Source organism: Pagrus pagrus, assembly GCF_965226575.1.
Source record: "Pagrus pagrus genome assembly, chromosome: 17".
Taxonomy (NCBI): domain Eukaryota; kingdom Metazoa; phylum Chordata; class Actinopteri; order Spariformes; family Sparidae; genus Pagrus; species Pagrus pagrus.
Window position 1 is genome coordinate 15,144,365 of NC_140201.1, and position 26,816 is coordinate 15,171,180.

Below are 26,816 nucleotides of genomic sequence, written 5' to 3' on the forward strand. Positions count from 1 at the left end.
GAATGTTCCAGAAATAACAGTTCTGAAAGTGATACAACAGAGTGTACTGAGGTATTTTCAATGTCATTAGGTTTGGACCGGGTCCGTTGAGGTTACGGTTTGATGCTGCTGTGGCTCAGAGGACACCTGCAGGCTGTGCAAGCTGGACAGGAGGAGATGAAGCTGGAGACTCTGAAAGAGGAGGTGGTGTGATGGTGGAGAAACTGTGCCACTGTGCACAACTCCTCCAGCCTATCTAACCATGAGTTGTGTGTGTGAGATGAGCAGTGGAAGTATTCAAATGTTTACTTAGGTACAAGGTATGTAAGTTTAATCAGGAAAATGTAAATAAAGCATGAAAAGCAAAAAGCACTCAATGCAGTTAGTTTTAAACTAGTATATGTTATATCATTAGCTTATTGTTATGAATGCATTAAAGGATACGGTCACCCAAAAATGAAAATTCAGTCATTATCTACTCACCCTGCCGATGGAAAGTCCGGTGAAGTGTCGTAGTCCACGAAACATACCTGGAGCTTCACAGCAAAACAGCACTGCAGCGTTCTCCTTTACACCCTTTTTAAAGCCAAATAATTCACTGTAGCTGCTGAGCTAAATGCTTTAGCACATATAGAAGTTTTAATTGGTCTGAAATATTTGTAACCCACAGAAGACAATCCACAAATCTGTACCATAATCCACAAAAAACTTTACTAGTGAAACTTTACTAGCAGTGATTTGCAAATATGTAAAACCACATGTTCACTGATCCACAAATGCGTAAATATGACTTTACATGTATTTTTGTGGTGCAACTACTTACATTTGTGCAATCTTTATCATTTTTATGTGAAATTAAAAAGGTATTTACAGAGTCAGTTACGCATACTTGCACATTGCTCCATATTTTCCTGGATATGACTTTAAAGTATTCGTGTTTGTTTGGTTTCAGTTGGACTCAGTTCAGGTTTTAGGTTTTTCAAGTGGTGGAAAGTTTAAATGACAAATGCACAAATTAAAAAAACTCCTTTACAGGTATATCACATATACCTCAGTTTATACAGTTATAATCATTTTAAATAAATATACTAGAGACAGAAGAAGACAGTTGTGCCCTCTAATGGTCAATTGTTAACAAGTCCAGAGATTTTGTTTAATGATTTAAAGGTACAATGATTGATTCTTCTAACATGAGTTTGGTTTTAGATTAGTTATGACTTATGACAATAATAAAACAGTTGAACAAAGACAATCCAGATGGAGACTGCACCAAATTTCTGTATTGATTTGCCTGCTCTTAATCAAGGAGCAATCGTTCACTTTAAGTGCACGTGGTTCATGAATGAAAAGAGGAACAGAAAGAAAAATAAGTTACGGTTCTTAAATCTTTAATGTAAACAGCAGTTTTGAGGGGCTTTGAAAAATCCTAAAGAAAAAAACATCTGAAGGTATTAAATAGGAAGGAGGGAAAATATATAAATCATACCAGAAATAACAACCATGATTTGTTTTTAAATTAAAAAAATACATAAACTTTCAATTTTGTGGCCATTTAGTCCTGAACACACACACACACACAAAAAAAGACAACTTCCCTTTACCAAAAACACTAACATCCTCTTTGTAATACCAACTACTTGGCAGTTTCACAATTTTAAAATCACTGAATTATGACCATCTTACAAATGATAAACAAAAAAAGCTCAAATATTGCTTAGGAATGTTGTGTACAGCAGTCATTACAACGAGAGAGACTCAACTGAGGGAGAGACGAGTGTGTGTCTGGATGTGTGGCGGTGCTTTAACTATTGTTTTGGGCAAAGCCACTGTGTAGGTGTGTACAATATGCAAAAAGCAGCGGTGGGATAGTAACATTAAGATAAGAATATCCAAAAGAAAAGGCTTGTTACTGTCGTACAGTGCCTTGATTTTGAGGATCGACTTGTTCTAACAGTCTTCAGTATATGTGTAGCAGGACAGAGGATATAAGAGACCATTTTTATGAAGTATTTGCCTTAAAAGTTACTTCAACCTTCCTTCCAGCCTCTTGGGAAACATTTAGCTGCCACAAATACTGTAAAGTGAGAATGTGACAGAAAATACTGCTGGAAAGCTGACGACAAAACACAAAGCCCCCGTCCCTCCCTGCTCCTACACAACCATCATCCCTCCCCCCTCAAAAGCCCTGAGGAAAAATAATAAAGTAAACAAAAAAGCCAGGACAACAAGGAAGCTGAATCAAATAGAACTTCTAAGCATTTGTCTACGACGTTCTTCAAGCAAAATGACAGCGGGCGCCTCGGCCGAGAAGAATAAGTGAAGGTTTTAAAACATCAGACACAGGAAGAGAGTGAGGAAGAAGACGCAGGGCGACCAACGACAGGCCAAACAAGCACTTCCTGTTTTCTCTTCTCCAACCCGATGACTCCGCGTCGACCCCGAGTCCCTCAAGTGCAGCGAGCCTGATAACACGCACCATTTTCTCTCTTATGAAGCCAGAAGCAAGAGGAAAATAGTTCAATAAATCCTTTTTTTTCTTTCAATCACAGTTCATTTTTTATATTATATGGTTTTATTTGTTTTTGTTCCAGTTTGTAAGAAAAGGGGGGATTGGTCCAGTGAGTACAGTAGGTGCCGGGTGGGGTTGGGGTTCGGGGCTCGTGGGGTTGTCCGTCTAGTTACAGTCGTAAACAAAGTCATAGTTGCTGGGTTCTTTGGGAATCGGGGGCGGGGCCTCGGGAATCTGGATGTTCTCTAAATCCAAGAGGCGGAGCTTCATCTCCATGGAGAGGAGGGTGTCCATGTCAGATTTGGTGTAATCGCTGGTCATCTCCTTCCCCAGGAGGGCGTTTAGACCGTCTGTCCACACGCAGTACTGCAGAGACAGACAGGTAGAGCCATACATTTAAACAAATCAGGAACCACAAAACCCAAAACAATTCTACACATTATAATTAGCTTTGACATGTTTTTAAACTCAAAGCGAGATGGTGACTCCACCCGCTGCTACAGAGACAAGGGGAGGAAAGTGTGTGTACACTGCGACTCAGGAGAAATGGAGCAGGGACATCTTCTTCTCTCTCGTCCTGAATACAACTTCTATGTTTACAAAAGGTTTCTGGCTTCAAGCAGGTGAGAAAATGATGTGAATCATCCTTTTGAAGAAGTCATGAAGTATCAGTACTTGTGTGCAGTGTGTACTAGTACACCATCATCTTCTTATAACTTCCACTTGTTGCCATTCATTACAGTTATAAGAAAGTGTTGGAAACTCTTTGAAGTAAACTCCAAGTCTCACGTCAATGTCAAGTTGCTCATCAAGTCCATTCAAAGCTGAATGCAAAAAAAGATTGGGCGATTTTTCTGCACTACTTATATCATGGCAGCTTAGTTAGTTATGTTAACAGTGTATTATGCCATTATAGACAATGTTGCAAATCAATGAGACATCTCTAATGGAAATTTGGGATTTTCTAGAATTTTACTATATCAAGTTAAATATTGATTTTGCACTATAAAGGAGAAATATACCAAGTGATTTTATCCATATCCAACCAACTCAGACTTGCACATTCTTAATGTCCCTGAATGCCTTTAAAATCCTTTAAAATGACAGCATTTTAACATTTTTCACAGCCTATCATGGTATCAAGAAATATTATATATTATATATGGGTGTCTATTTTCTGCATGGTGTAGAAAAAAGTATATCTTTCTGTCATCTCATCTCATGTTATTTCCTTGTTTCATTATTTCCTTGTTGTTATTATGTAAGTCGTGTGTTGCTGCTGTGTAAGTGAGGCCACACCCATACCGTTTGTTGTTTGAAACCCTGATGAAGGAAGAGTGATCAAAACAGGCTGGCTTTTTACTGAATTGCTTCTTAAAAGCTTTTTATCATCTCCTTCCTCGTTTGACATATTTTCTTTTATTTCGACTGCCTGGATCGCACTTTCCTTTTAAACCTGCTGAGCGCTTAAAAGTGTTATTTCACATCGTTGAGACCAAGTTCTTATGAAGCAATAGATATCGTACTAATGAATTATCAGGGTGTTTCTTACTGTAGCTGTCTTATAAGTTTTTATTCCACCTAAAACTTGGTGTGTTTGATTCCAAGTCCTCTCTAAGATAAGGTTTGGTTTGTGTCGGGCATGCACACGAGCACGTAGGTGATCTGATACACACCAGGTCTGACAGGATTTTCTGCGATATGAATACAGTATATACTGGAATTTCTTCCAGATAACTTGAACAGCTCAATTTGTAAATAATTAATCACTTTAGAATGATGGGTGGGACTGTGTAGGGGCGTTCATTTCATCAAACTGATCAAGAACGATAGTTGTTCGCTGTGCATGCCTGCCTGTCTCTAACTCAATTATGCAAGACAGACTGTTCTTGGAGATGAGTCATGTGAAATGAGAGCTGAGAAAGTTTTTTACTTATATTAAACAGCAAAGAAGTTGCTCGGGCGATGTGACTATTGCGCATGTGCACATTGCAATGCTGATGCTGAAACTGTATATCGTGCAGCTCTAATACACACTCGTGCTGATCCTTTCACACTATTCTGCTGAGCAACAATTTTATAGGCAGCAACTGGCAAACAAGCAACACAAAGGCAGTGAAAAACATGACTTGACACTTCAGGTTTCGAAATGATTCATGAGGAAGTAAATGCATTAAACGTGTTTGTTAAATGTCAAGAATACACACAATGTGTTTGGGCGTAAACCTAACAGGACGTCTCCCAATCTCATTTTTATGACTTCTGCATGAGTTCACGTTGTAAATCTACAGCTATGTTTGTTATTATAGTATTCCTTTATAGCTTTGTATGCAATTAGCATTATCTAATCTTAAATGGCTGCTAATTTATGCTCACTTTTATGCTTGGACAATGTGTCCACATGTACACTGTCCCATTAAAACTCAATGACATGATTTAAACACACTCTAGTGATCATTTCCAGGACATAACAGACAATTGCATATACACTATAAATATACACTAAACACAAACCATTCTCTTTGTGCAGTCACACATGTTCATTCTGTCTTACACAGTCTACAAACACCGCCGGCTTACCTCGTGTTTATCAGGAGCGATAAAGTTTAAATACTCGTCGGACTCGTAGAGGACAGAGAAGGCCAGCTCCAACACCTCCTGGAGAGAGGACAGAGTGAGAGGCAGAGAGGGAGGGGAGGGGTGAGGAAGAGAAAATGGTGCAAAGACAGAGCAGAGCAGGAGGTACAGATGGTGACAGAGTGGAGGAGGAGGTGGGATGGCGAGGGAAAAGAAAAAAAAAATAGGTACAAAGGAAAAAGGAACAGGTGAGATTCACACAACAATGCTGTCATACCAGCACAATCTCCCTCTCCTCCTCACGTCTTGTCACCATCTGTTACATCAGCTGCACATCAACTCATCAGGTATTAGCGAGCTAGAACTCAAAGAGAGAAATATCTGGGATGCCCTCAGATACTGGATATCGAAAAATGCCCAGGGACGCTGGGAATGTGATGTGGTGTGATATGATATTCGGGTGCATTCCCTCAATATCTACTATGGTCTACTGCGGGGAACGAATCGAATGTAGTGCGAGGACAGAATAGAGACACAGAGAGCCGGATTTGTATACATGAAAGCAATTCATTAAATGCCTGCTTGCAATTTGCTTGAAATTAGCGTCTGATTTAGTAAGGCAGCAGGTAATTACACGTTCAGAGGCTGAGACGGCAGCCGAGGTGCACTTCTATCTGACGGAGAGCTTAAAAGGTGCAGTTCAGCGGAGGGCTTTGTCTCAGATCAGGAGAGTCAGATCAAAAGAGATCAGTGATAAAATGTAACTGAATACATTTACTCTTCCATTGTCTGTTACTTTATACTTCCACTCCACTACATTCTGGAGGTGAATAGTGCACATTTTACTCCCCTACATTTATTTGATAATTAAAGATAAACACCGATTCCAATAATCAGGAAAGGAGTCATTTGGTCCAGCCGGCCTGCTACCAAAATAATTTGGTGTAACTGAGATTTGTCAACTTGCTACTGGAGATCTGTGTGTGTGCTACTTTTGTAACTTTAGGTATTCAGCAGTTGGAACCAGGGTTGTAGAAGTAACTAATTACAGCTACTCAAATTACTGTAATTAAGTCATTTTTTGGGTTACTTTCAAGTCTGCAATTTTACACGTACTTAGAAGTATACATTACACCATGGAATCTACTTAGTTACTTTAAAATCATTATTGAGTACTGAGTACTAGTTGAATTAATATCCAAACCTTTCATCTGCATTTTTGTAGCCAATAAGTCCATCTGATCATAAACGGGCCAGTGAAAACCCTGACATACAGACAAAAAACACCAAATCTCTGCACACCGCTCTGATTTAATGCCTGCTATTGATAATGCATTCTCTTTACTTTTGCTCAAGTCTTACTTTTGGGTACTTTTTACAACACTGGAAAATACGTCATGATGCTGAAATAAGAACACTTGAGGGATCAAAACATTAACTACAGCCAAAATTCAATTCAAGAAACACGTATTAGGATATTTCTTCCTCCATATATACTTTTTAGTCATTGAAAAGTTTATTTAAACTGACAATGTGAGCTCTTTTAAAACCCCAAATTAAGTCACAGAGATGAAGAAATCTTAAGAGACACACAAGAAAAGGTTGTACAAAAACGTGAGCGTCAGCATGTTAACATTGACACTGTGAGCATGTTGTTAATGAAGTATAATCCCCACAGTGAACGAACCACTTCTTTAACTATATTGTCTTCATTTATCAATGTTTTTTTTAACTGTTTTTATTTATGAGCTAATTAAGTGCGGCTCCCCTCTCTACCATCATTGAGATTTCAATGAAATACTGCTTAATTAAATCTTCTTTCCCCACCGCAGCCTTACTTTAATAGAGCTGCACAAATCTGCACCTGCTCTTTAGATGCAGAGGATTCTCCACACGAATCAACCCGTCGCAAATCGCATGAATGTAAGTAAATGCAGCAGAACATGCAATCATCCACACTTATCATACAATGTATCCTGCAGTCATTTGTGCGTTCCTGCATGTACATACAGCAGAGAGCTGTGCTACAGTAATGAGATGGAAAACGCAACACTGATGGAAGGCAAACTGGTGAACCTGTTTGCTAAAAAGCACACGTGTCTTGAGGCATAGAAGGTGAAATAAGGTAAATATGGACTCACAGGAGATACATGCGTACAGAATAATTACAAGAAACAGCTTTTATCGAAGAACTGCTTTTGATGAATACATGTAGAATGTAAGAATTTGGGAAATACAGTCTGAAAACACAATCTGCCACCTCACCCTCCCAGCTCTGTGTCCCACAAATGGTCCTGATGCCAGCTCTGCTCTAACGCCCGTAGAGGTGACTTTGGCCCGGCCTTGTAACGGTGAGTAATGAAATGTGCTCGTGTTCTCATTCACAAGGCTGGGACAGGCCTGCTAGACGGCCCGCAGACCCCCCTCAGGTCATTCTCCTAGACCTGCAGTTATCGACAAGGTAATAAAGGAGACAAAGCGGGGAGGAGGCGTGCTCTTTGTCTTCAAGGCTTTTTATCCAAGATCCAATATATCAGAGTCCTGCAGGTGGAGTGGGTGGAGGTTTGCAGAGGCAAAGTGCAGGAGAGCAAGGGCTTGATGTGTACACAGCCCCAGACAAGATGGCTCTTTCATCCTGGTTAAAGCAGCGCAGAGGGCATGCCGATGTCTTACTTTCAAATTTTAACAGCAAAGAAAAGGCATCAGCATGTGTTTGGTGGCTCCTGTGTGAGCTGCGTCTGCAGCTAAAGGACTATTCTGCGGTTTATTTTTACACAGCGCCGCTGATGGATACGTCTCACTGCGCCGAGCACTGTGACCCAAGTTATTGTGTTATTTCCCAAAGCAAATTTATGTAACTGACATCACGTTATGCAACTCGCACGCATAGAGAAACACATTCTCTCGCCTGGTTACACACCCAGCAACCCACACGCGTGCACGTGTACACACACGTGTGCACACTAACTCACACAAACACACCTTGTTTTGCTTCAGGGCTCCCTTCTCCTTCATGTGAGGACAGTCTTTGCCGGTGATAACAGCTTTGATATCAGCCACAGGCACTGCAGAGAGGACAGAAGTGAATGAACAACAACAACATCAACATCCCAGACGGGCGGCCGGTTTATTCAAATGATTAAAAAGTTAAAATTCTCTCCAGATCCATCAGCGTGCATGCACTGCAAGTAAAACTAATGCTCAAAGCCAACGCACAATGCCATGACAGTTGCTTGACACTGTCCATACACACTATATAAGCCTTCGGTGCAGATAGAGACTGTAGACTTGAAGAACATACTTATTTGAGTACGTTTCACTTGACACTCACGTTTGTCCTGCAGAGAGTCGTGGGGCACCTCACCCTGGGGGCTCTCTTCCAAATCTCCATAGTGCAGGACTTTATGGTTCGGAGACAGACGGCAATACCAAAACTTGTCTGGAGGAAAACACGAGGAGGAAGACAGAGGGGAGGAAACAGAGAGAGAGATCGAGATTTAGAAGAGTTATGAAATACGTCGGCGGCTGGCACAAGACATCATATGGGATTTCATGAGTCATCAATGGGAGAGGAAATTAGCACGGCGAAAAAGAATCTGTTACAAAAAAATAGGGGAAAAAAGAGGAAGAAGAGAAAACAGCCTTGAGGAAAATCCACAGATGGGCCATGATGCTCTGCATGAGGGAGGGATCTTGATGGGCAACAAGACAGACAGTTTGCCTTCATCATTGTAACAACGATTCAACATACACACTCACGTGAAGATCACATGAGGATATCCCGGCTTTTGATTTCTCTGACTCAAATGAAGATGAAACCGGGAGTGCGACGTGATGAAACAAAGTTCAAACATGTACCAGGTCCTCACCAGAGGGAAGGAAGTGCCTACTCTACCTACAGGAAATATGACTGAGGTGATTTATGAAAAAGTTTTCTGATGTTACAATTTAAATAATAACAGCTCTGTTTACAAGGTAGTCAAGCGACCATTTTACACCATTGTGCTTAAACTGTTCTCTGAAATACAAACAATGGAGCACCTGTCCACTAATAAATTCTGTTTTTTTTCATACTTTTCATACACACTTGTTGTGTCAGAGGTGAGGATTCAACTACATGGACACTTTGTAGGCTGCACTTGATTGATATGTACTGGAACATGGACCACAATATTAAAAAAACAAGTGGAAAAAAACAATAAAGCCTAAAATGATGTGGTGCAAGCACTGACTGTATAAAATATGGACGCAGCTTCTGGCTCTGAAAAGTGAAGCCAATGCAAAAGTGCCTTGAACCTGCATTCAGCAGGGGGCAACTCGAGTAGTTTCAAAAAGAAGTCTGATTGTATGTAAGCTTATGAGAAAATGACCCAACTTCTCACTCGATTACTGCCTCAGCGAACAGTTTGCTAATGAGGTTTTAGTCTCAATCGTCTTTTTCAATAAAGCATGATGGTCATTTTTGTAAATTATGGTCCGATTTAGAGTATAAAATACGATAATGCAGAGTATGCTTTAGGGCGTGGCTACCTTGTCCAAATATGGTCACTTCTGGTGCCCAAAAAAACCAAGATGGAAACTGCTTTTTTAAACATGGCTTAAAACGGTAGTCCACAAACCATAGGGGACACCACGGCGGGTTTACACTTGTGTGCAAATGACTAGTTGATCTGGCATTTTAGTTATGGGCATTTTTCTTTTTGATGACGTGATGTCTAATCCTCCTGCAGTGGAGGTCTGTAACTACCAGCTGCTGCTGTAAAGCGCTGGTCACTGCCCTGCACCACCAGCCTCTGCGGACCAACCTGGTGTTCCCCTGCCAACATGGGCACCAAGCTGAGCTGGCAGCGAGCGGGCACAGACTGGGGAGGTCTGGCTGGCGTGTGCCTGGGTGGCACGGTCCAAATCCTAATTGCTGAAAATAGTCAGTTGGCGGTGCCAGGCTGGTGCACAGTGGCACCGGTCCACGGCGGGGGGAGGATAGAGATGTGTGCGGCAGCTGTGAGGGGAGCGGTTTTCTGAGAGAGGACGTTTAACTGATTGCGAGGCGTGACTAGTTTGTGTGTGTGTGTGTATGTGTGACTATACACAAGCACATATGTTCATCTTTTGGCTTCAAGACGCTGTGTCTGTATCTTGGATTGATTCTTGTATCACTTAAACTATAATTGTCTTAATCTGAGTCAGCTGCCGGGACGTGGGTGAACATACAGCGAGATGCAACAGAATCAGGCCAAATTTCCAATTTTAGCTTTTGCTTCAGTGCAGCATTTACACAAGTTGCACTCTCCAGAGCCCTGAGTGCTGTTACCTGCTGGTAACCTGCACTTAAAAGATTGCACAGGTAGTGCTCTTTCTTCCAAACTTCAAAACACCATCAACCTGAGCTTTTAGACAGAGAAGCATCCCCTCGTAATGGGCAGACTGGCACTTTGGAAGGTAGAGAGGAGAGTCATCTGCACTGAAGTCAGCTAAATTAATATTTGATGTAGTACTCGAGTCTCTGCAGGCTGGAGGACTTTGAAAGAGTTGTATAAGATGCTGAAGGAGAGTGGGAGAAGGAGAAAGGGTGTAAGGGGAGGAGGGGAGCACATTTTATGTATGTAAGAAAGAGGACAAGATGCATAACAGTCAGACAGAGAGTTCACAAGAAGTATAAGCACTGCCAAAGTTTATCTGAGGAACACACAGAGGACAAGAAAGTATGACACCAATAATCCAAGTTTCAGCGTTTTGCATGCAACACCCTGCTTTTGATTTAACGTCTCAATTCAAGCGAACACCAAGAGAGAATTACATTTGCTATAGGGCTCAGTTTATTCTTGTTCAGCTTGCCATACGTCTGCAGAAGACAAAGTGGTCTTCAGATTGCCAGTGCCTGGATATACTGCAAGCACCAGCATGAGACCAGAGAGGATAAGATGCAGAGGATTAACATGTATGGCTGGAAGGAAGAGAGATGAGAGTGGATTGACGGAAGGAGCCCATGAAGGTGGTTCAGACACACACAAGGAGAAGACTGGAGGTCTTCCTGGAGTGTTGTAGAGAAACAGCCTGTCCTTGACTCCTTCAAGAGTCCTCCGAGGCAAGGACAGCTCCGGCTAGCTCGTAGCAGGCAGGCGACTCTTTAACAGTCAGTGTGCTATTGCAGCAGATTAAAGCGGGTGTAGCCCTACAGGCCAGTGTGCCAAATTAAATCCAGTGAGGCTCATGAATTGCTTCATATACGGCTGTGTGCGGGTGTACTGCTTCTGAATGGCTAATGGTTTTGTTTCTGTGTTTAGTATGTGTGCCGGTGCGTGCATCCATGTCCCTGCGTAAAAGCCAGCATCAATCAGCCGACCACAAGCGGAAAAGATGCTCAGATACTCAATCTGGGGTGATGCTTTCCACCTGAACATCTGTCCTGCAACATCGTTTCAACCCAGATAATTTTTCCCCCCACTCCTACATTCATTTTTCTGTCTGTAATCCAGCTTTGACGATATCTGGGTGGCAGCTGCCAAGACGAATCGTGATCAGGCTTTCAAACGCCAGAATACATTGGTGTCAGAGGAGAAAAATCCACCTGGTTGTGCTCAATTTGATTCGACTTATTTGGAAGTTCCTGCAGGGAAGCTGATGACAGTAATGCAATAACAATAAACCTGAGCTTGTCACCGGGTTTTCTATTTTGTGTATTTGTATATGCAGACAGAGAGGGGGTGAAGAAAAGTGCAAGAGGGAGGACAGAAGAGTGAAGGGATCAGGTTTCAAACAGATTAAACCCCCTCTGACTGAGGAGCAGTATATTATACAGACTTAATGCTGCCGCTGCTACTCCTTTCTCTTCCTCCCTCATCTCCTTTCTCTCCTGTGGCAGCCAGTGTGAAACACAATATCAGGCAGAGTGATTCGAATACGCTCCTATCTGAGCTGACTGCTGCTCCATTTTCCTGTCTCCTCCACTGTATCACTCAGAAGGAATACTATTAATACACTAAATTAAGTCAGAAGTCAAGGGATGCCTTGTGTACAGGGCATTTACTTCCAAAAACTCAACACATCGTGGCTTCACAGACAAATCGAAGACCTAAAATATCTCTATATATCCTCAGACACCCATTGAGGTTCAAACTACGATGCTCTACCTACCGCTCTAGCATCAGTTTTGCATGTCAATGGCTCCATGGTCAAGTCATCAACTACTTGGTGAGGTTTAGGCAAAAGATCATACTTAGGGTTAAAATAACTATGTTCAGTCACGTCACTACCGTAACTTGTGTTAAATGAAAAACAAATCAATCTTGACTCACAGTCACACACGGGACGCAAACCCTGATCTAGGCCAGTGTATGAAACATCAACCAGCCAACCACCCCCTGACTTTTCTCGCTGTTTATACTACTGCACCAGATGCTAGAGGTGTAACTACAGCATCAAACGTAGACGTGTAGGGCCACTGACCAGGCCACAGTATTTGATGCGTTGGGAGTGAGAATGGGCTCCCTCCGAAAGCTGCAGCCTTCGACATTCACAGTAGATGCATGAATTGTCTGACTTGTGTTGTGTCTCAGCAAAATATGCACTGCTTTATCATTTCCGCTACACCCTCCATACTGTAGAGCCCGGGGTTACCACAGTCAGCTCTTTTGTCATTCATTCATTTCTTTTCTCAAAGCTTTCAACAGGATTTATCCTGTTATCTCAACAAGTGTGTATTAATGTGTGTTTACCCTGCTTTTGCCTTTACGCATCTTTGCATTTCTTTGCATGCCGTATATCAGCAGGAGCAAAAGCAGGGCGAAGACAGCCTGTTTGTGCGTCTCAAGACATAAAGACACTTGTACTGCAATTCTGTATGTGTTCCAGTAAGAGAGGTGTCGTGTCGCTGTATGTCTCTCCCGCGAAGGCTGACAGAGCCAGAAAGATTTGTGTGAACAGCAGCACCACAGCAGTCCAGAGCTTCAAAGATCCTGTGATATTGTTTCTCCTGTGGGGTTTTCATAACGCAAAGGGAATAAGGCGATGAGTGGGGGTGCAGAGAGGAGGGATAAAGAACAAACACACAGAGGGGAGAGAGAGGAAACTGGAGATCTCCCTTCTTGAACACAGCAGAGATCTGCCCGGTAAGAATCTGTGTATGTATGCATGTTCACACGTGTGTGTGTGTGTGTGTGTGTGTGTGAGTACTCTATTTCTCACCTTGCCTCCTGCGACTACTGATTTTCCTGAAGCAGGTTCCCTCACACAACCTGTTGAGCCTCTGCTGTTTGATCAACTCCATGATCTCGGGCTGGATCTTCTCTCTCAGCTCCCTGAGAAAGTAATATACAGCAACACATTTTTAGTTTGAGAGAATTGCCTAACTCCTGAAAACCACTGCCATCCAGATGTGGCAAGCAGGTGACACAAACTTCCAAGATGCTACAAATGACTTAGGTGTGAAGTCTTTTACATATCACAGGTTTTCTGGCAGCGTGCAACATTCGTCTGACGAACAAAAATCCCCTGTATTATGACCGTCACACGGATACAGATACACTTCCACACACTCGGATATATGTCATGCAGCATCCCAAAAGGCTGATCAGTGGGAATCTGTGCTGCTTCAGCTCTCGCTGTCATTTATTCATGCATCTACATGTATGTGGTCTGTGTTGCATATGAATGTGAATTCAACATGAATTATGTATATTATCTACCCGAGCAGCACTGCTGCTCCCAATCTTTTATTTCTCGTCTATTCTCTTCCATTTTACATTTCCTGTCAAAAGTCTTGTTCTTTTTCTGGAGCTGAATAGGAACAAGACTTTCGACAGGATTTCCAGGTTTTTTAGACAAATAAAGGCTGTGCATTTCTAACATTTTCTTGTATTCCTGCTTGTCCTTGATCACATTTTTGTCCTTCCTCTTCCTCCTCGAGGCTCATCCGCTCTTGTCTCCCTTCATCTGTCTCCCCGCTCATCCTTCGCTGTCTATGTGTTTGCCTCATCAGTGACTCATTACATTGATCTGTGGTCGGACATTCGCTCTGACAGCGTTAAAGAAACAGCTAGTGGGGAGGGCGTGGCTCGTCGGAAGAAGGATGGATGATGATAGCTCGGCTTTATCGCCCCGTGTGCTGTTCTTCCGACTGCGCTGGGAACAGGTTTTTGTCTGAGAGGCTTGGATGGTCTTTTTAGGAAGTAGCTCCAGTTTCAATTTAAACGGATTCTTTCTGGCAAACGCAGAAAATCACAGAGAATTGAATTAAAGGGCTGAGGTTGACCTCTATTAAGGAAGCACTCTGGTTGGTATCAAGTGTTTGAATGATGAAAGAAGTAAGGAACAAAAATCATTTCCACCACCTGCACAGTAAAATATATCCATGAGCTAGAGAACGGAGTAAAACCTCTCAAATTTTCTGATGACTGCATTAAAATTAAGTTACATTCTCTCATATCCTCAGCAGTTTTGAGTTGACCTGCTGCATTAATTCTTTATGTGATGTTTTAATTTTCTGGTGCAAGCAACCTTCAGTAAACACAAAAATGCCCACATACATTTCAATAATTGCATCTTTACTAAACATCGCAAAATACTTCTAAGATGTCCTTTCAGGAGTTAAAACGACTTTCTTCAGGAGACGCAGCTTTGTTCTGACGCCATAATTGTTCCTCTTCACCGTCTTTTAATGTCTAAGGTCGTCCTCTACAATAATTGAAAGCAGAAAACTGGCAGCGAATGCAGCAGGTAACACAGAGCTCCTTTAAATCTGTCGCCTGACATGCTCTCCTCATTATGTTTACAAGTCATGACTGTACTGTATTGATTAGAGGAAAATTCCACCCTCGGGCAGGCTCATGCTGGTGAAGAGAGACTCGTCAGCCTGTGATGTTTCCAACAGTCATCCTGTGCTAAAATCTTAAAATGTGCCTTTTCATTGCAGCGTCTGGTTCAATTACTTATCACTTCTTCTCCCAGAATGCCTTTTGACATCAGCCTGAGATTTAGAAACTTGTTGCATTCTCATATACTCTTATTTTTCAATCGAGGAACAGTAACTGAGTTAGAGGTTTTATAAAGAAGTGTTTGTAACTTAATTCTAAAGATGACTGAATCAAAAGCTAATCTCAAAAGTGTTTCAGGTTATATATTTTCACAGCTTCCTTCGCTTTTGTTCTGCTTTCTCCCCTTGGATTAATTGGCGGCCAAAGTTTGGTCTCTACCCTCCCGATATCGATTCAATAAGCCCTCGGCTCAGCATTGATTACTGTTCAGAGGGACAAGCTCTCTCCGCCAAACGATTTTTCAATAGTGCTGGCTACTCCATTAACTACAAGCCGGTCAAAACAATGTTCTCCATTACAGGGCCTGCATCCATGATCAGTCAATGAATGATCTATTACAGACTCGATCTCCATGCTTAGTGAGTTGGAGGGTCGTTAATGGAGCATTCACTGGCAATGCCATTTTGCAGACAATTTGAATTTAATGCATATTTTCAATCACGAGAGGAGAGCTCGGTTGCAACCTGCTTTAGGCCGGCAGCTGGCATCGAGCTAACAAATGGAAAGGAGAAAAAAGGAAGTAATTACAAGCATATTAATGACCGCGGCTCCTTTATGTGGATGCAAATTATGTCCTCATTTGAGTCCTGAGCAGGTTGATGAGGAGAAGGGAAACTGCAATTAACAACAGGAAAATTATAAATTTTTCCTGCTGTACAAGAAATGTTTCACTTTTCCATTCCAAGTTTAATATTTCCTCTAAACAAAGCTGTCAGACTACAGAATGCGCTGAGGTTGCAGATCGCAACCAACTGAATACCCCTCAGTTCACCCTCCCCAACGGTGTCTGCAAAAAACGCAAAAGATCTTCTCTGTCGTCAGTGTTTTGTTTGTCTGCTCTGGGCTATTGTAGCAACATGGCGGACTCTGTGGAAGGGGACCTGCTCGATCTCTAAATTATGAAAACACGGTCAGGTGATCATACACAAACATAAGTATAACCATTAAATTCCATTTCTGCCCCTAATTTGCAGTAAATTCTACACCCTGGACCTTTAAGTTCAGCAATTTCTTGCTGTCTTGACTTCCCACCAAGCTGTTATAGCTTCAGACAATCAATACAACCCTTTGACAAAACGTGTGCAAGTTTGAATATTACACTCCAAAAACATCACACTGGTCATTGGTTAGTTGACTCACAGGATGGGGCGGGACTGGAAGTCTTCCTGATTCATCCTTTCGGACTGGCGTATCTTCAGGATCTCTGTGTAGCTCAGGTTCTGCAGGCGACTCTTGAACTGGTCCAGGGAATTAGGCTTGAGTGTCAGCGCTCGCATGATCTGCTCCCTCACCACCTGCATTACCTGCAGAGGAAAGAGAAGAGCGGGGTGAGATCATCATGTATGCAGGAGCAATACAGGATTGTGGAGTGACAGTCAAAGCAGTCAGGAAGCAAGAGCTAACCCCCTGCCTATTTTTGGTGGGTCAGGGGAGCATATAAACGTCTGTTCAGTTCCAAACAGGATTAATGATGAGGTTTTTTTTTTTTTTTTTTTTCCAGAGCTGGAGCCTTTAATCCAGTCTGGTGCACTGAGCCTTAAGAGGAAAAGAGCAAAGCAGAATAATTCAACAGTGGCTAGTCAGCTGTTAGCATCAGTGAAATGCATGACAGAACTTGCCTATAATACCCCAGCTAGCTAATACCATTAGTCTGGCTGTGGCTGCAGAAGCATGACACGAGTGGTGTTCCAAGTCATCAATCCCACTCGAGGGGTCTTTGTGATCAACGGAGGTAGCAATACAATAGGAGAGCGCTCCACAACAGCACATAAAACACATCATGCATATCTGGATCAATTAGCCTAGCGTGTATGCGCTGCTGTCAGGAGATAATTAAAGTGTACACACAGAGGCTGCAGAGCTGCGCACACACATTTAAAACTAATGCTCTGATATTCACATAGGCTCATCATCATCAGTTCATCATCAGAGCTGTAGCAGACACATTCATGTGTTTCATGTGAGGAATTTCTAACTCAGAATTTTAATATTTCATATTATTTTACAATATTAATGAGGTAATAATGCATACTCAGAAATTATTTGGACCATAACTGAATAAACAAGCTGTTCTCAGAGACAAAAATAAGGTCCCAGAACACTGTTTGAAGCTAGAAAGGTGGCGGGGTCCGCCACATATAAACAACGTGAGAATGAAATTATTGTGTCCTTTAAGGTCAGTTTGTTTAATCAGTTCATTCAGTTATGAAAACAAAGAGAGCTTGTTTATTTAGTTTGTTGAGGCATAAACAGATCTTTCTCTTCTGATTAAAAGTTCTTCCCCAAAACTACACAGTGCACCTTTAAACCTGGTGTAAAAAACTTATGGCTACTCTCATGGAGTATGAATAGCTAGTAATAAAATCAATGGTTATTAGGATATAAAGCACAATTAAATCCCAGTATGAGTTGCTTTATGACAAGGCTACAGTGATTTTTAACTACAGTTAACAAAGCACTGATTCTTTCCTAAGTATAAAATCTCAGCACCTGAGCCTCCGGAAAAAGAGACCTAAGCTGAAATCTTCAATGACAGCTGCTTCCCTTTAGCTTTGCACTCTGATTTGCATTCAGCATAATTAGAATTTGAACACTAATATCACTGAAAGATTGATTCTTTATTTGTGAACATATTCAGCCTACACACAAGGGACTCGACTGAGAGCAAACATAATTCCTAATGGGTTGAAATTGTTCAAACACAACAGAACATCACCAGCAGCAGCGGTTGATGTGAGCCTGTAAATCCTGCTGAGACACTCTGTGTGATATTTGGCCAAAATGTTTTACTCTTCTCCAGCCAGGTTGAGCTGTGCTGTTCCATTTGCTGCAGATGATGCGACGGTAGACATGACGAGCAGCGCTGATTATGGATCGGCCTTGTTAGCAGCCGCCTCTCTGAGCCTGCAGATGCTGATTCACTGGATTAGATCATACTGAGGTGACAGGAAGAAATAGACCGTCTTCCCTTCTGTTTCTCATTGATTTTACTCTATTTCTGTTTTCTCCGCTTGCCTTGTTGATCAAACACTTGAGGACACGCGAGTATTTCCAGCCTCACATTTCTTCAGGATGCGTGAATGACAACAGAGAGTGAGAGAGAGTTTGGGGTGTATGCATGTGCACAGAAAAGTAGATGTATTTGGATTTCCCTTATAATTTGTGTTATTTCCTGTTCTGAACTAGCCTGTTTCATCTGGGCTTCCTAACCCTCAAAAATCATGCCAAAATCCAGTGAGCCAAGATCCCAAACATGGTCTTATGTAATATTGTTCTTGCTGTTTGTACTGCGAGGCCATTACTCATCAAGTTGCTAACCCCTGAACTCTCACTAGTCAGACTAAGCCAGGGGTGGGAGCGGTATAAATAGAAGATTTGAGTTGCCTAAAATGAAAAATGAACAGCGTAGAGCTCAGCCCAGCATCATAATAAAAAAATAAAAAATCTGAAAAACTCGAGACAATAAAGGCGATCTAAGATAATCCTCTTGAATCAGCATTGCATTCACTGTGTAAAAATGCATTAAGAATTGGTCTGGGCTTTAAGTCCCCTTTTGAGACGCTGTCGCTCCACGGTGAGAGCGCCACAAAAAGGAATTAACCCATTTTTAATTTGGTATCTGATAAGCCCTGAAAGTAGTTCTCAGCTCTCAATGCAAAAGAAAATGCACAATTTAATCCGCGGATTAGCTTTAAGAATGCAAATATGTTCAAAGACGGTAATCGCAGTGTATTTTCTGAAAGATGAGTAACAAATTGACCTTGAAAAAAAAAATTAAGGCTGACAACGACAACAGAAAAGAGGATGGCTGGGTCAAAGGAGAAGGCATTTGGCTTTTTGGTACGTATTAGTGACCAGATCTGACAAACCATTACAACCATTAGCTGGAGTGTTGAAATAAAACTTGGAGATTGTAGATTATGAGCCTTTGTATGGTCTGACTTATCAACACAGCTCAGTCACAGACCCACGTCAGGGCACACGAGGTCCTCTCTAGTGCGATCCCAAATCTAACTGGCATTAAAGTGGATGCAGAACATCAGTGACTCAGCACAAGTACATGCTTCAAATCGCTTTCGACAAGAGGCAGACAAAAGTTGAGATCAGGGAAAGGAAGCTCTGCTCTGTGTGCAGAATATTAACCTCATAACATCATTGTTCAAATTCAGCATGTAGCTGCTAGAGAAAACTGACTATGCATTGTTTAAAGTTGCTGGACTATTTCTTTTGACAATGTGGGCTTCTCAGGGGGAAACAGATAAAGTTGATCTGTTTTCTAAATCATTTCCACCTTTAATTCACTTCAGTTCTGACTGTAGCAACACCATACTGTAAGTCAATCAAGTGCTGTTCTGTCTGTAACCTGCTCAGATGTCCAAACCTCAACAATACCAACAGTACCCAAGTAGAAAGTCCTCGTTCCCGACATGCAGGTCGAGACCCTGTCCTGTGGTGCAATATCAAGTGTTGTTCTATTATAAGTCTCAGCTGACTTTATCATGTAGAGGACCCCTTCAGTAACATAGTGACACAAGATGTAAACACCAGCCTACAAATGACCAACCATTAGAGGTCGAGGTTAACACCACCTCCTCACCGGTCAAGACTTGTTCTAGGTGACGATGTGCATGGACTCATTATGAGTACGTTGAGTAGTCTGTCTATTCCTTCATAAAGACAGCTGTCCATTCCTTCCTCAGCTGACATATTCATGTTAACTCTCACTGCTGGATGTCATCTGGACGGCTGTTTTCTGCATTCAATCCTCATCTGTCATTCCCTGTATTATGCATGCCATATTTTCATGAGGAGGGACCACAAGTGTCCGGCTAACAGCAGATTTACAACCGCCAGGACCGGCCTCTCAGCCTCCTCCTCCTGTTCAAGCTGAAAAATGTGCAGACAAATGGAAGAAGCCACAGCTTGCAATCATGCTATGAGAGATTCATCACTCCTGTCCACTACTTTTAATCACAACTTTTGGTGGAGTTGCTCATCATAAATTTTCACACACACACGCACACACCTTACAATCCAGATAATTAAGCTTCAAATTCATTTATTTTCCCATTAAGATTACAAATGGTCTGTCAGTGTGTCTCGCAGGAACATTCTTCCCTTAAAGGTGTAATTTGTAGAATATGGCCAGAACTGTGGCCAACTGCTGCTCTTTGCTAACTATCCTTGGCTGTGGCTAGATACTGTTAGCTAATTAGCACATGGTTCAGTTAGCTGGATGAGCCAGTGTTCCTAGAGTTTGATCACAAAGGAATCACTATGGGTGACTGGATTTGACAGCCTGACATGAGACTCATCACGGCTGGACACCGAACTTGGGCTGAACACAGACAGAGGTCAGTTTTACAACAGAGGACACAGAATGGAGGCGATTTACAGCTCATCTTGAGAGAAACTCATCTTGGAGAGTGCCCTATTTCAATTCTTGACATTTTGTCAGATTTTTTATTTATTTTTTTTTGTACTGAAACCCCCTCTTGCTAGTACAAAGTGGTATTCGGAGACCGGGTAGGCCAAGGCTAGCTGGTTAGCATGCTTACTTCAGTATACATCTCCGCAACACAGTACATACCATCAACAATGTTGTTTCTTCACACTCCGTTGATAATGTAAGTCTATTTTATTTTATTTTTTTATGTTTTAAACTAAAATTCTGGCCATATCTTATACATTGCTCCTTTAAGAAGCTACAGAAAAGTAAAGGAAATCAAATGGGAGTAGTAAACGAACATTTTTGACTCTTTTCTAACATTTTATAGACAAAGCAGTCAATCAACAGAATGATTGGTTTTAATTATAAAGATTTATGCTTTTGTTTCTTAGCTGCTTTTCAAAGCAGATCTCATCGACACCTGCAGCTTCCAGCCTCTTCCTGATCTCTGGAGACCGACTGCCATCCATCCCTGGTGCCTCAGCAGAGTCGTCCCAGGGGAACGTTCATTAATATGCCTTGTTTGCAGTCATGTCTCCGGCAGGAAAACAATTCTGTTGGCCCATGTGGCTGCACTCATGCTAATTAACACTGCGGATATTCATCACATTTAATACGAACACATGGTCCTTTCACAACAGGGCGGAGGGGCATTATGAATATTTTATCTTCATCCCTCTTTTTCATCCCCTGATTGCTCGGAGAGCACCTTGGTAGAGGTGAGATGACGTCAGCGCCGAAGCAAACTTTACAGGCTGAGCTCACACATGGGATAAATTTAGGCTCGGTTTTGCACTGGCGTTATTTTAGATGCAGTCTGGATGATCTAAGTGCAGAATTGTTCATCCTGTGCTCTTCTGTCTATTCAGTCAGAGCTGCTGATCCAAGATTTATCTCCTCTATCTTGTCCACCTTTATTTCCGTCTTTCACTACATTCCCTCTCATGCTACCTAATCTCCTCCAAACAACAGGCCATCATTCTTTCTTGTAGCTCTTTTGGAACAGGAGCAAGTGTCAGCAAAAGTAATTAAACGGCATCCCATGAGCCATCGCGTACACGTAATGAAGAGCTGGCCGCAGTGACTCGTCTGCCACACTCCTTCATCACTCTCCTCTTCCTCTCAGTCTCTCCTCCAACAGGACAGTCGGGCAGTTCCTCGTTCCAGGAGTCGCCCCACCATCCATCATCTACAACGCATCAGCCGTAACAAATTACCAAACCCCCCCCCACCGACCAATCGACTGTCGCTGCTGCTCCATTTGCCTAAGAGGATGCTAATGACATCATTTACCAGCTGTCAGTCAAACGCTCACCCGCCACTCAAGCCAGGGTGGTGAAATCTGGAGATTGCACTGGAGAGGCGCTTTGGTGGGCAAATAATAAGCTGGTAATCACAGAATAATGACTTTGCTGATACTCCCTGAAAGCAATCAAAAAGTCAATCTCACATGGTGATAATGGGAGCGTCAGTGAAGAGCGTTTCTGCATTTAAAGCCCTAAACATGCATGCAAAAGGAAGCTTTCATGCCCAAGTGAGAACACATAAAAAATACACATGTTCACTTCTGTCAGATTGCATGTTTTATAATAATCAGCAGAGAAAGGGAACACAGGGAATCAGTTTCCCTGTTATTGAAATGGTAATTATGTCTTCCCTCCCTGCCACCATTTCCCATGTTCAATCACTAATTATCTGCTTCAAAATTGACCATGATGTCATTCAAAATATAACAATGCCACGAGTTGGACATGAAAGGATGCCTGTCTGTTATTATCAGGCCGTACAGTGAGAGGAGTGCTGGTGCGCGCTGCAATAAATTTAAGAACCTGATAAAAGTGAATTGAACAAAGACGCAAAAACTTGGTTTCGAAGCCAGCAGGACTGAAAAGCAACAAAGCTGTGGTTCAAGATTTATGGTTTTAATACCAAACGTATGGAAAAGCTACCGTTCTTAAACGCTCAACACTAGTTGGACTACAAACAGTTCATGCTGCCCTGTGTTTCAGCTGTTTTTGCCATCGCAGATATGATGGTGACAGAGATGTTTGTAATTACGTCCACCAAGGAGGTTATACTTTCACCTGTTTCCAACACAAAAACTGAAAGGATTTCCACTAAACTTGGATATAGGATGAGTCTCGGCCCAGAATAGACCCCATTAACTTCTGCTGTGGATCCGGGTAAAGGGACGCATCCAGCAATGTTTTCTCACGTGGTTTAACAATGTGAGACAAGGCGTTTTCCCACATTTTTGTTAATTTTTCAGGGAATAATGCATGGATCTTGATGAAAAAAGTTAGGCCTATTAAGGTGGCTGGTATCTATGATCTAGCAAATACTGCCATCAGTAAGGATGAAGATTGCCAGAATTAAAATAGATCACATAACAAGCTGCAAGCACAGCAGTAAAAGATTGTTGACAACAGCCGCTAGCTACGCATACATAATAACTAAAGCTGGACTCATTAGTCTATTAACTCATTAATCTGTAAATGTTTGGTTTCCATCATTTTTCTAGAAACATCGCTGTCACATTTGCTAGTTCAAGCATCTCAGATGTGAGGACTGGCAGCTTTTTTTCCATTTTATTTAACCCTAAACTCAACATCTTTGGATTTTGGACCGCTGGTTGAACTAAATAAATGTTCGTTTGGGCTCTGGGAGAAAATGTACCAGTTATTTTTCATTTGTTTGTGGTATTTTACAGACAAATGACTAACCGATAATGAAAATAATACCAAGTTGCAACCCTACTAATGATCTCTCATAGCATACTGCCAATATAATATGAAAATGCCAAACAAGAGACAGTCAGAGTGCCATTTCATAGAGGGTGAGGAACAAGAGGTGAATGCTGCTCAGTCAGATTCCCAGATTAAATTAAGTATATTCAGCTTTTCTTGTTAGACTCTCCTGACAACCCTGTCATGGCTTCATGGTAAGTCTGCTGAGTGCAACTAAGTGGAAAGGCACTACTTTCATCCATTAAAATTTCAATTATGTATCCGCGCCCCACGGCTCGAATGTAAGGAGCCACTGTATCTGGGTATCTCAATAAAATAAAATGGAGCGGTGAGGGGTAAATGTAACTTTAAAGCGCAGAGAAAAGCAGCTCTTTTCTCTCTCAGTAAATGCCTCCGGGACCCGTTTGACAGCATTACGGCACCGCAGGGAACAGCACATACTGTACTGTGGGCAAGACAGATATACACTCTTTCAATGCACACACTTCTTCTGCACAGAAACTAATTTATTCCTTTAGTTACATGCATTATACAGTACGAACAAGCACCAACACACAAAACAAAACTCTTCCGTGTAAATTCCCAATATTCCCTCATATGCACACACACAACACATCTGCAGACCTCCCTCCATCAGTCCTATTCTTCCTTCCGCATGAGTGATGCAGGGTCGACGCCGGCTGTTGCTGCTAGCTGTTGTTGTTGCCATATTTAGAGTGCTAGCACTGCATGGCCAGACAAACTGTCAGAGGAGCTCTTTTTCAACAACCAGCTCAGTGTGAGGCGCAGCGCGGCCCATATGGATGACTGGAGAGCAAAGTCGCCTGGGAAAATGGCCATTTACGGTGAGTCAAGAAATGCTGATGAAAGCCAAGTGCTGACCTTGGCTTGTGCACAGCGTTGCATTAATGAGTGTTTTATTGTGACAGGGATGTTGCAGGAAATATGAACATTCGGCATTAATTGTCCCAGAGGGATGGGTAAATTGGTTATGATTAAACATCTATTCAAGGACATCAGAACAGGTATTATTTCATTACATGAGATGACTCTCATTAGATCCTAGAGTCTACCCATAATGCATCATTGTCAAGGAGAAATACATTCCAAAAAATGAGTTTTATGCCTTTTTGGATCTGATTGAAGCTGAAAACTGAAGTCAGCAGGTTCACCATGAATAATGCAAGGAGCACCCATTTAGGCCAGTTATGGGTTTTTACACCAAATGTTTGACATTGCACAAGGAGAGGCCATTTCTGACTTTGAACAGAGCTGCACAAGTACATCTTCCACCAGGTTTTGCAGCAAATGCGCCAATTTCAAGAGAAAATGGCATTCACAGTCATGACAGCAACACTTCTACAGGAAACACAGCCTGTTCTTGTCGGGAAAGTAACCATATAGGTCAACTATTCAAGCAGGTTATTACAACCCACATTTACGTTTCTTGTTTGGTGGCAACCTCTGGTGGCTGTAGTAATTATTACAGCAGCAAAGGAGGAAGTGAAGAGAAACAGTACAAAGAGCGAGCGAACCTAACAAAGTAGTGTTCCTGCCTCAACCTTCTTTATATCATGGAGGCCTGTTATATTATTTACTAGCCTGACGTAGCCCTTTGCATCCAAGTCAGGTGCTTTGTAAAATTATGTGCTGCTCCACCTTCCGTGCACACGGTCCGACACCGGCATTAGGTAAACTGAGAGTCATTTCAAAGAGAGTAATTGAATTTACACCTCTTGCCTTTTTGTTGTAGTGTGTAGCAAGGTGGACTGACTATGCCCCAGAGAATCTGTGTTCGTCTCCCTGCCTTACATGCGTCATCACCCTGCTTCAAATTAAACCCGGATTCATGCAGTGATACATCAAAACTGGATTATTATGTGATGCTAATGATAAGGCCTGCAGCAGCCATAACCCAGCATGTTTCCACAATAAGACACACCCACACACACCAGAGCCTTTGTGGAGACTTCATTGTCTTCAAGGAATCTAAAGTACATACTGTGCGGACTGCTGTGCACAAATGGCTTACACACACACACGTATACGCACAAATACTTATCAATAACAAACAGACACAAATAAATGAGTAGATAGATAAATAACTTAATCAAAAGACGTGTAAACTTGAGTTTTCTCTCTCCCTGCTGATTACCAGTGAGGAGACAACAGTAACATCATCTTGACAGACAAGAAAACAAAATGTTAGCTCTGCATGTCTGCTCAGGCAAAACTCTGATAGTTTGACGCTAATGGCTGATGATCTCTCTGGTCTGATTAGTGAGCTCAGCTTTGGCATTCACTGTGAGCGGGCCAATGCTGCCTGAGATCAGAGATCCCCCCTTCAGGCACACACAAAAAAAAACAAAACACACGCACTCATGAAAAACTAATGCACAGACAAAAAGAGAAACAAGCCCCTGCACCGACACAAAGCTCAGCATTCACAGTCTGCTCTTGCCACACACTCATAAAACAGACCGTGAGGAAAAATTACATGCAAACAACAACAAACTTAAAGCCGTACACACCCCAACAAGGACTCACCAATTTGTTGCGACACATGTGCAAACACACATTCGCGCACTGTCCGAGTGCGCATACACGCGTGCAGAAACAATAAAGCAAACCTTGTTAAGGGAGTGGGAGGTGAGGCAGCCAGGCAGAAAGATATAAATAGCCTGTCTGAATTCAACAATAGAGGTGGAGGGGGGTCGAGAACAGGAACGAGGAGAGAGGGAGAGCACAGGAGGGAGAGGAAGGGAAAAAGAGAGAGCTTTAAGGGATGGAGGGAAGGAGAGAGGTATAGACAGGTAAATAAAACCAGTATGGAATAACAAAAAACAGCAGGTCTCATTGCAGGAGAGAGGAGAGGAGAGGAGAGGAGAGGAGAGGAGAGGAGAGGAGAGAAGTGGGGGAGGGGCTGCTTTACTGTGTCATACATGGGCCGCTTCATGCAAAGCACGACAGCAGCAGTCACAGTTGTGGGCATATGGCGACGCGTGCAGCGCTTTCACCAACTGTCCCAAGCTGCTTCCTGGAATCCAAACACGGCATCCACCCAAAACCTTTGGCACCTGCACTCACATTATTATTGTCACATCACTTCTGACTGGACATACCAGCACCCATTTCATTAATCATGTATGCGTGCGTGTTATAGCCTTCTGGCGAAGTGGAGGAGCTGTCCTGTTGCTAAAGAGCAGAGCCAGAGATCATTTGCATTGATTTGCATTAAATGTCCTTAATTGATTTTGCGGCGAGCGGCCTTAAATAAAAGCAGCTAAACGCCACGTCAGAAATACTCTGTTATAATAATAATAGTTGCTACACACAAAGTGATGTGTGATGGTTGATGCGGGGGTCAGGCTGCTGCTTCTACGGCTTTGGAGGATTGCCACGTGAATAATCCCACATGGGACAGGGTCGGTCATCGACATGGTTCAACAAAGCAGATTATCTACTCTCCTCTGGATCACCCTTAGCCAGAACACAAATGTCAAACATCAATAAAAGAGGGCATT

At 42.3% G+C, this 26,816-nt stretch overlaps 1 protein-coding gene across 8 annotated transcripts in view; it reads right to left on the bottom strand.

The window, feature by feature from the left end:
- Nucleotides 1-671: 671 nt before the first annotated feature.
- Nucleotides 672-26,816, bottom strand: part of elmo1 (engulfment and cell motility 1 (ced-12 homolog, C. elegans)) — a 117,373-nt gene continuing 91,228 nt past the window's right edge. For all 8 annotated transcript variants that reach the window (XM_084379022.1, XM_084379018.1, XM_084379019.1 and 5 more), the window contains 6 exons: nucleotides 16,237-16,400; nucleotides 13,250-13,362; nucleotides 8,397-8,504; nucleotides 8,048-8,130; nucleotides 5,069-5,146; nucleotides 672-2,854 (listed from right to left, as the gene is read on the bottom strand). In XM_084379022.1, the coding sequence (XP_084235148.1) occupies nucleotides 2,654-2,854; nucleotides 5,069-5,146; nucleotides 8,048-8,130; nucleotides 8,397-8,504; nucleotides 13,250-13,362; nucleotides 16,237-16,400 (747 nt within the window). In that variant the 3' untranslated portion in view covers nucleotides 672-2,653. The remainder of the gene's footprint in view (nucleotides 2,855-5,068; nucleotides 5,147-8,047; nucleotides 8,131-8,396; nucleotides 8,505-13,249; nucleotides 13,363-16,236; nucleotides 16,401-26,816) is intronic.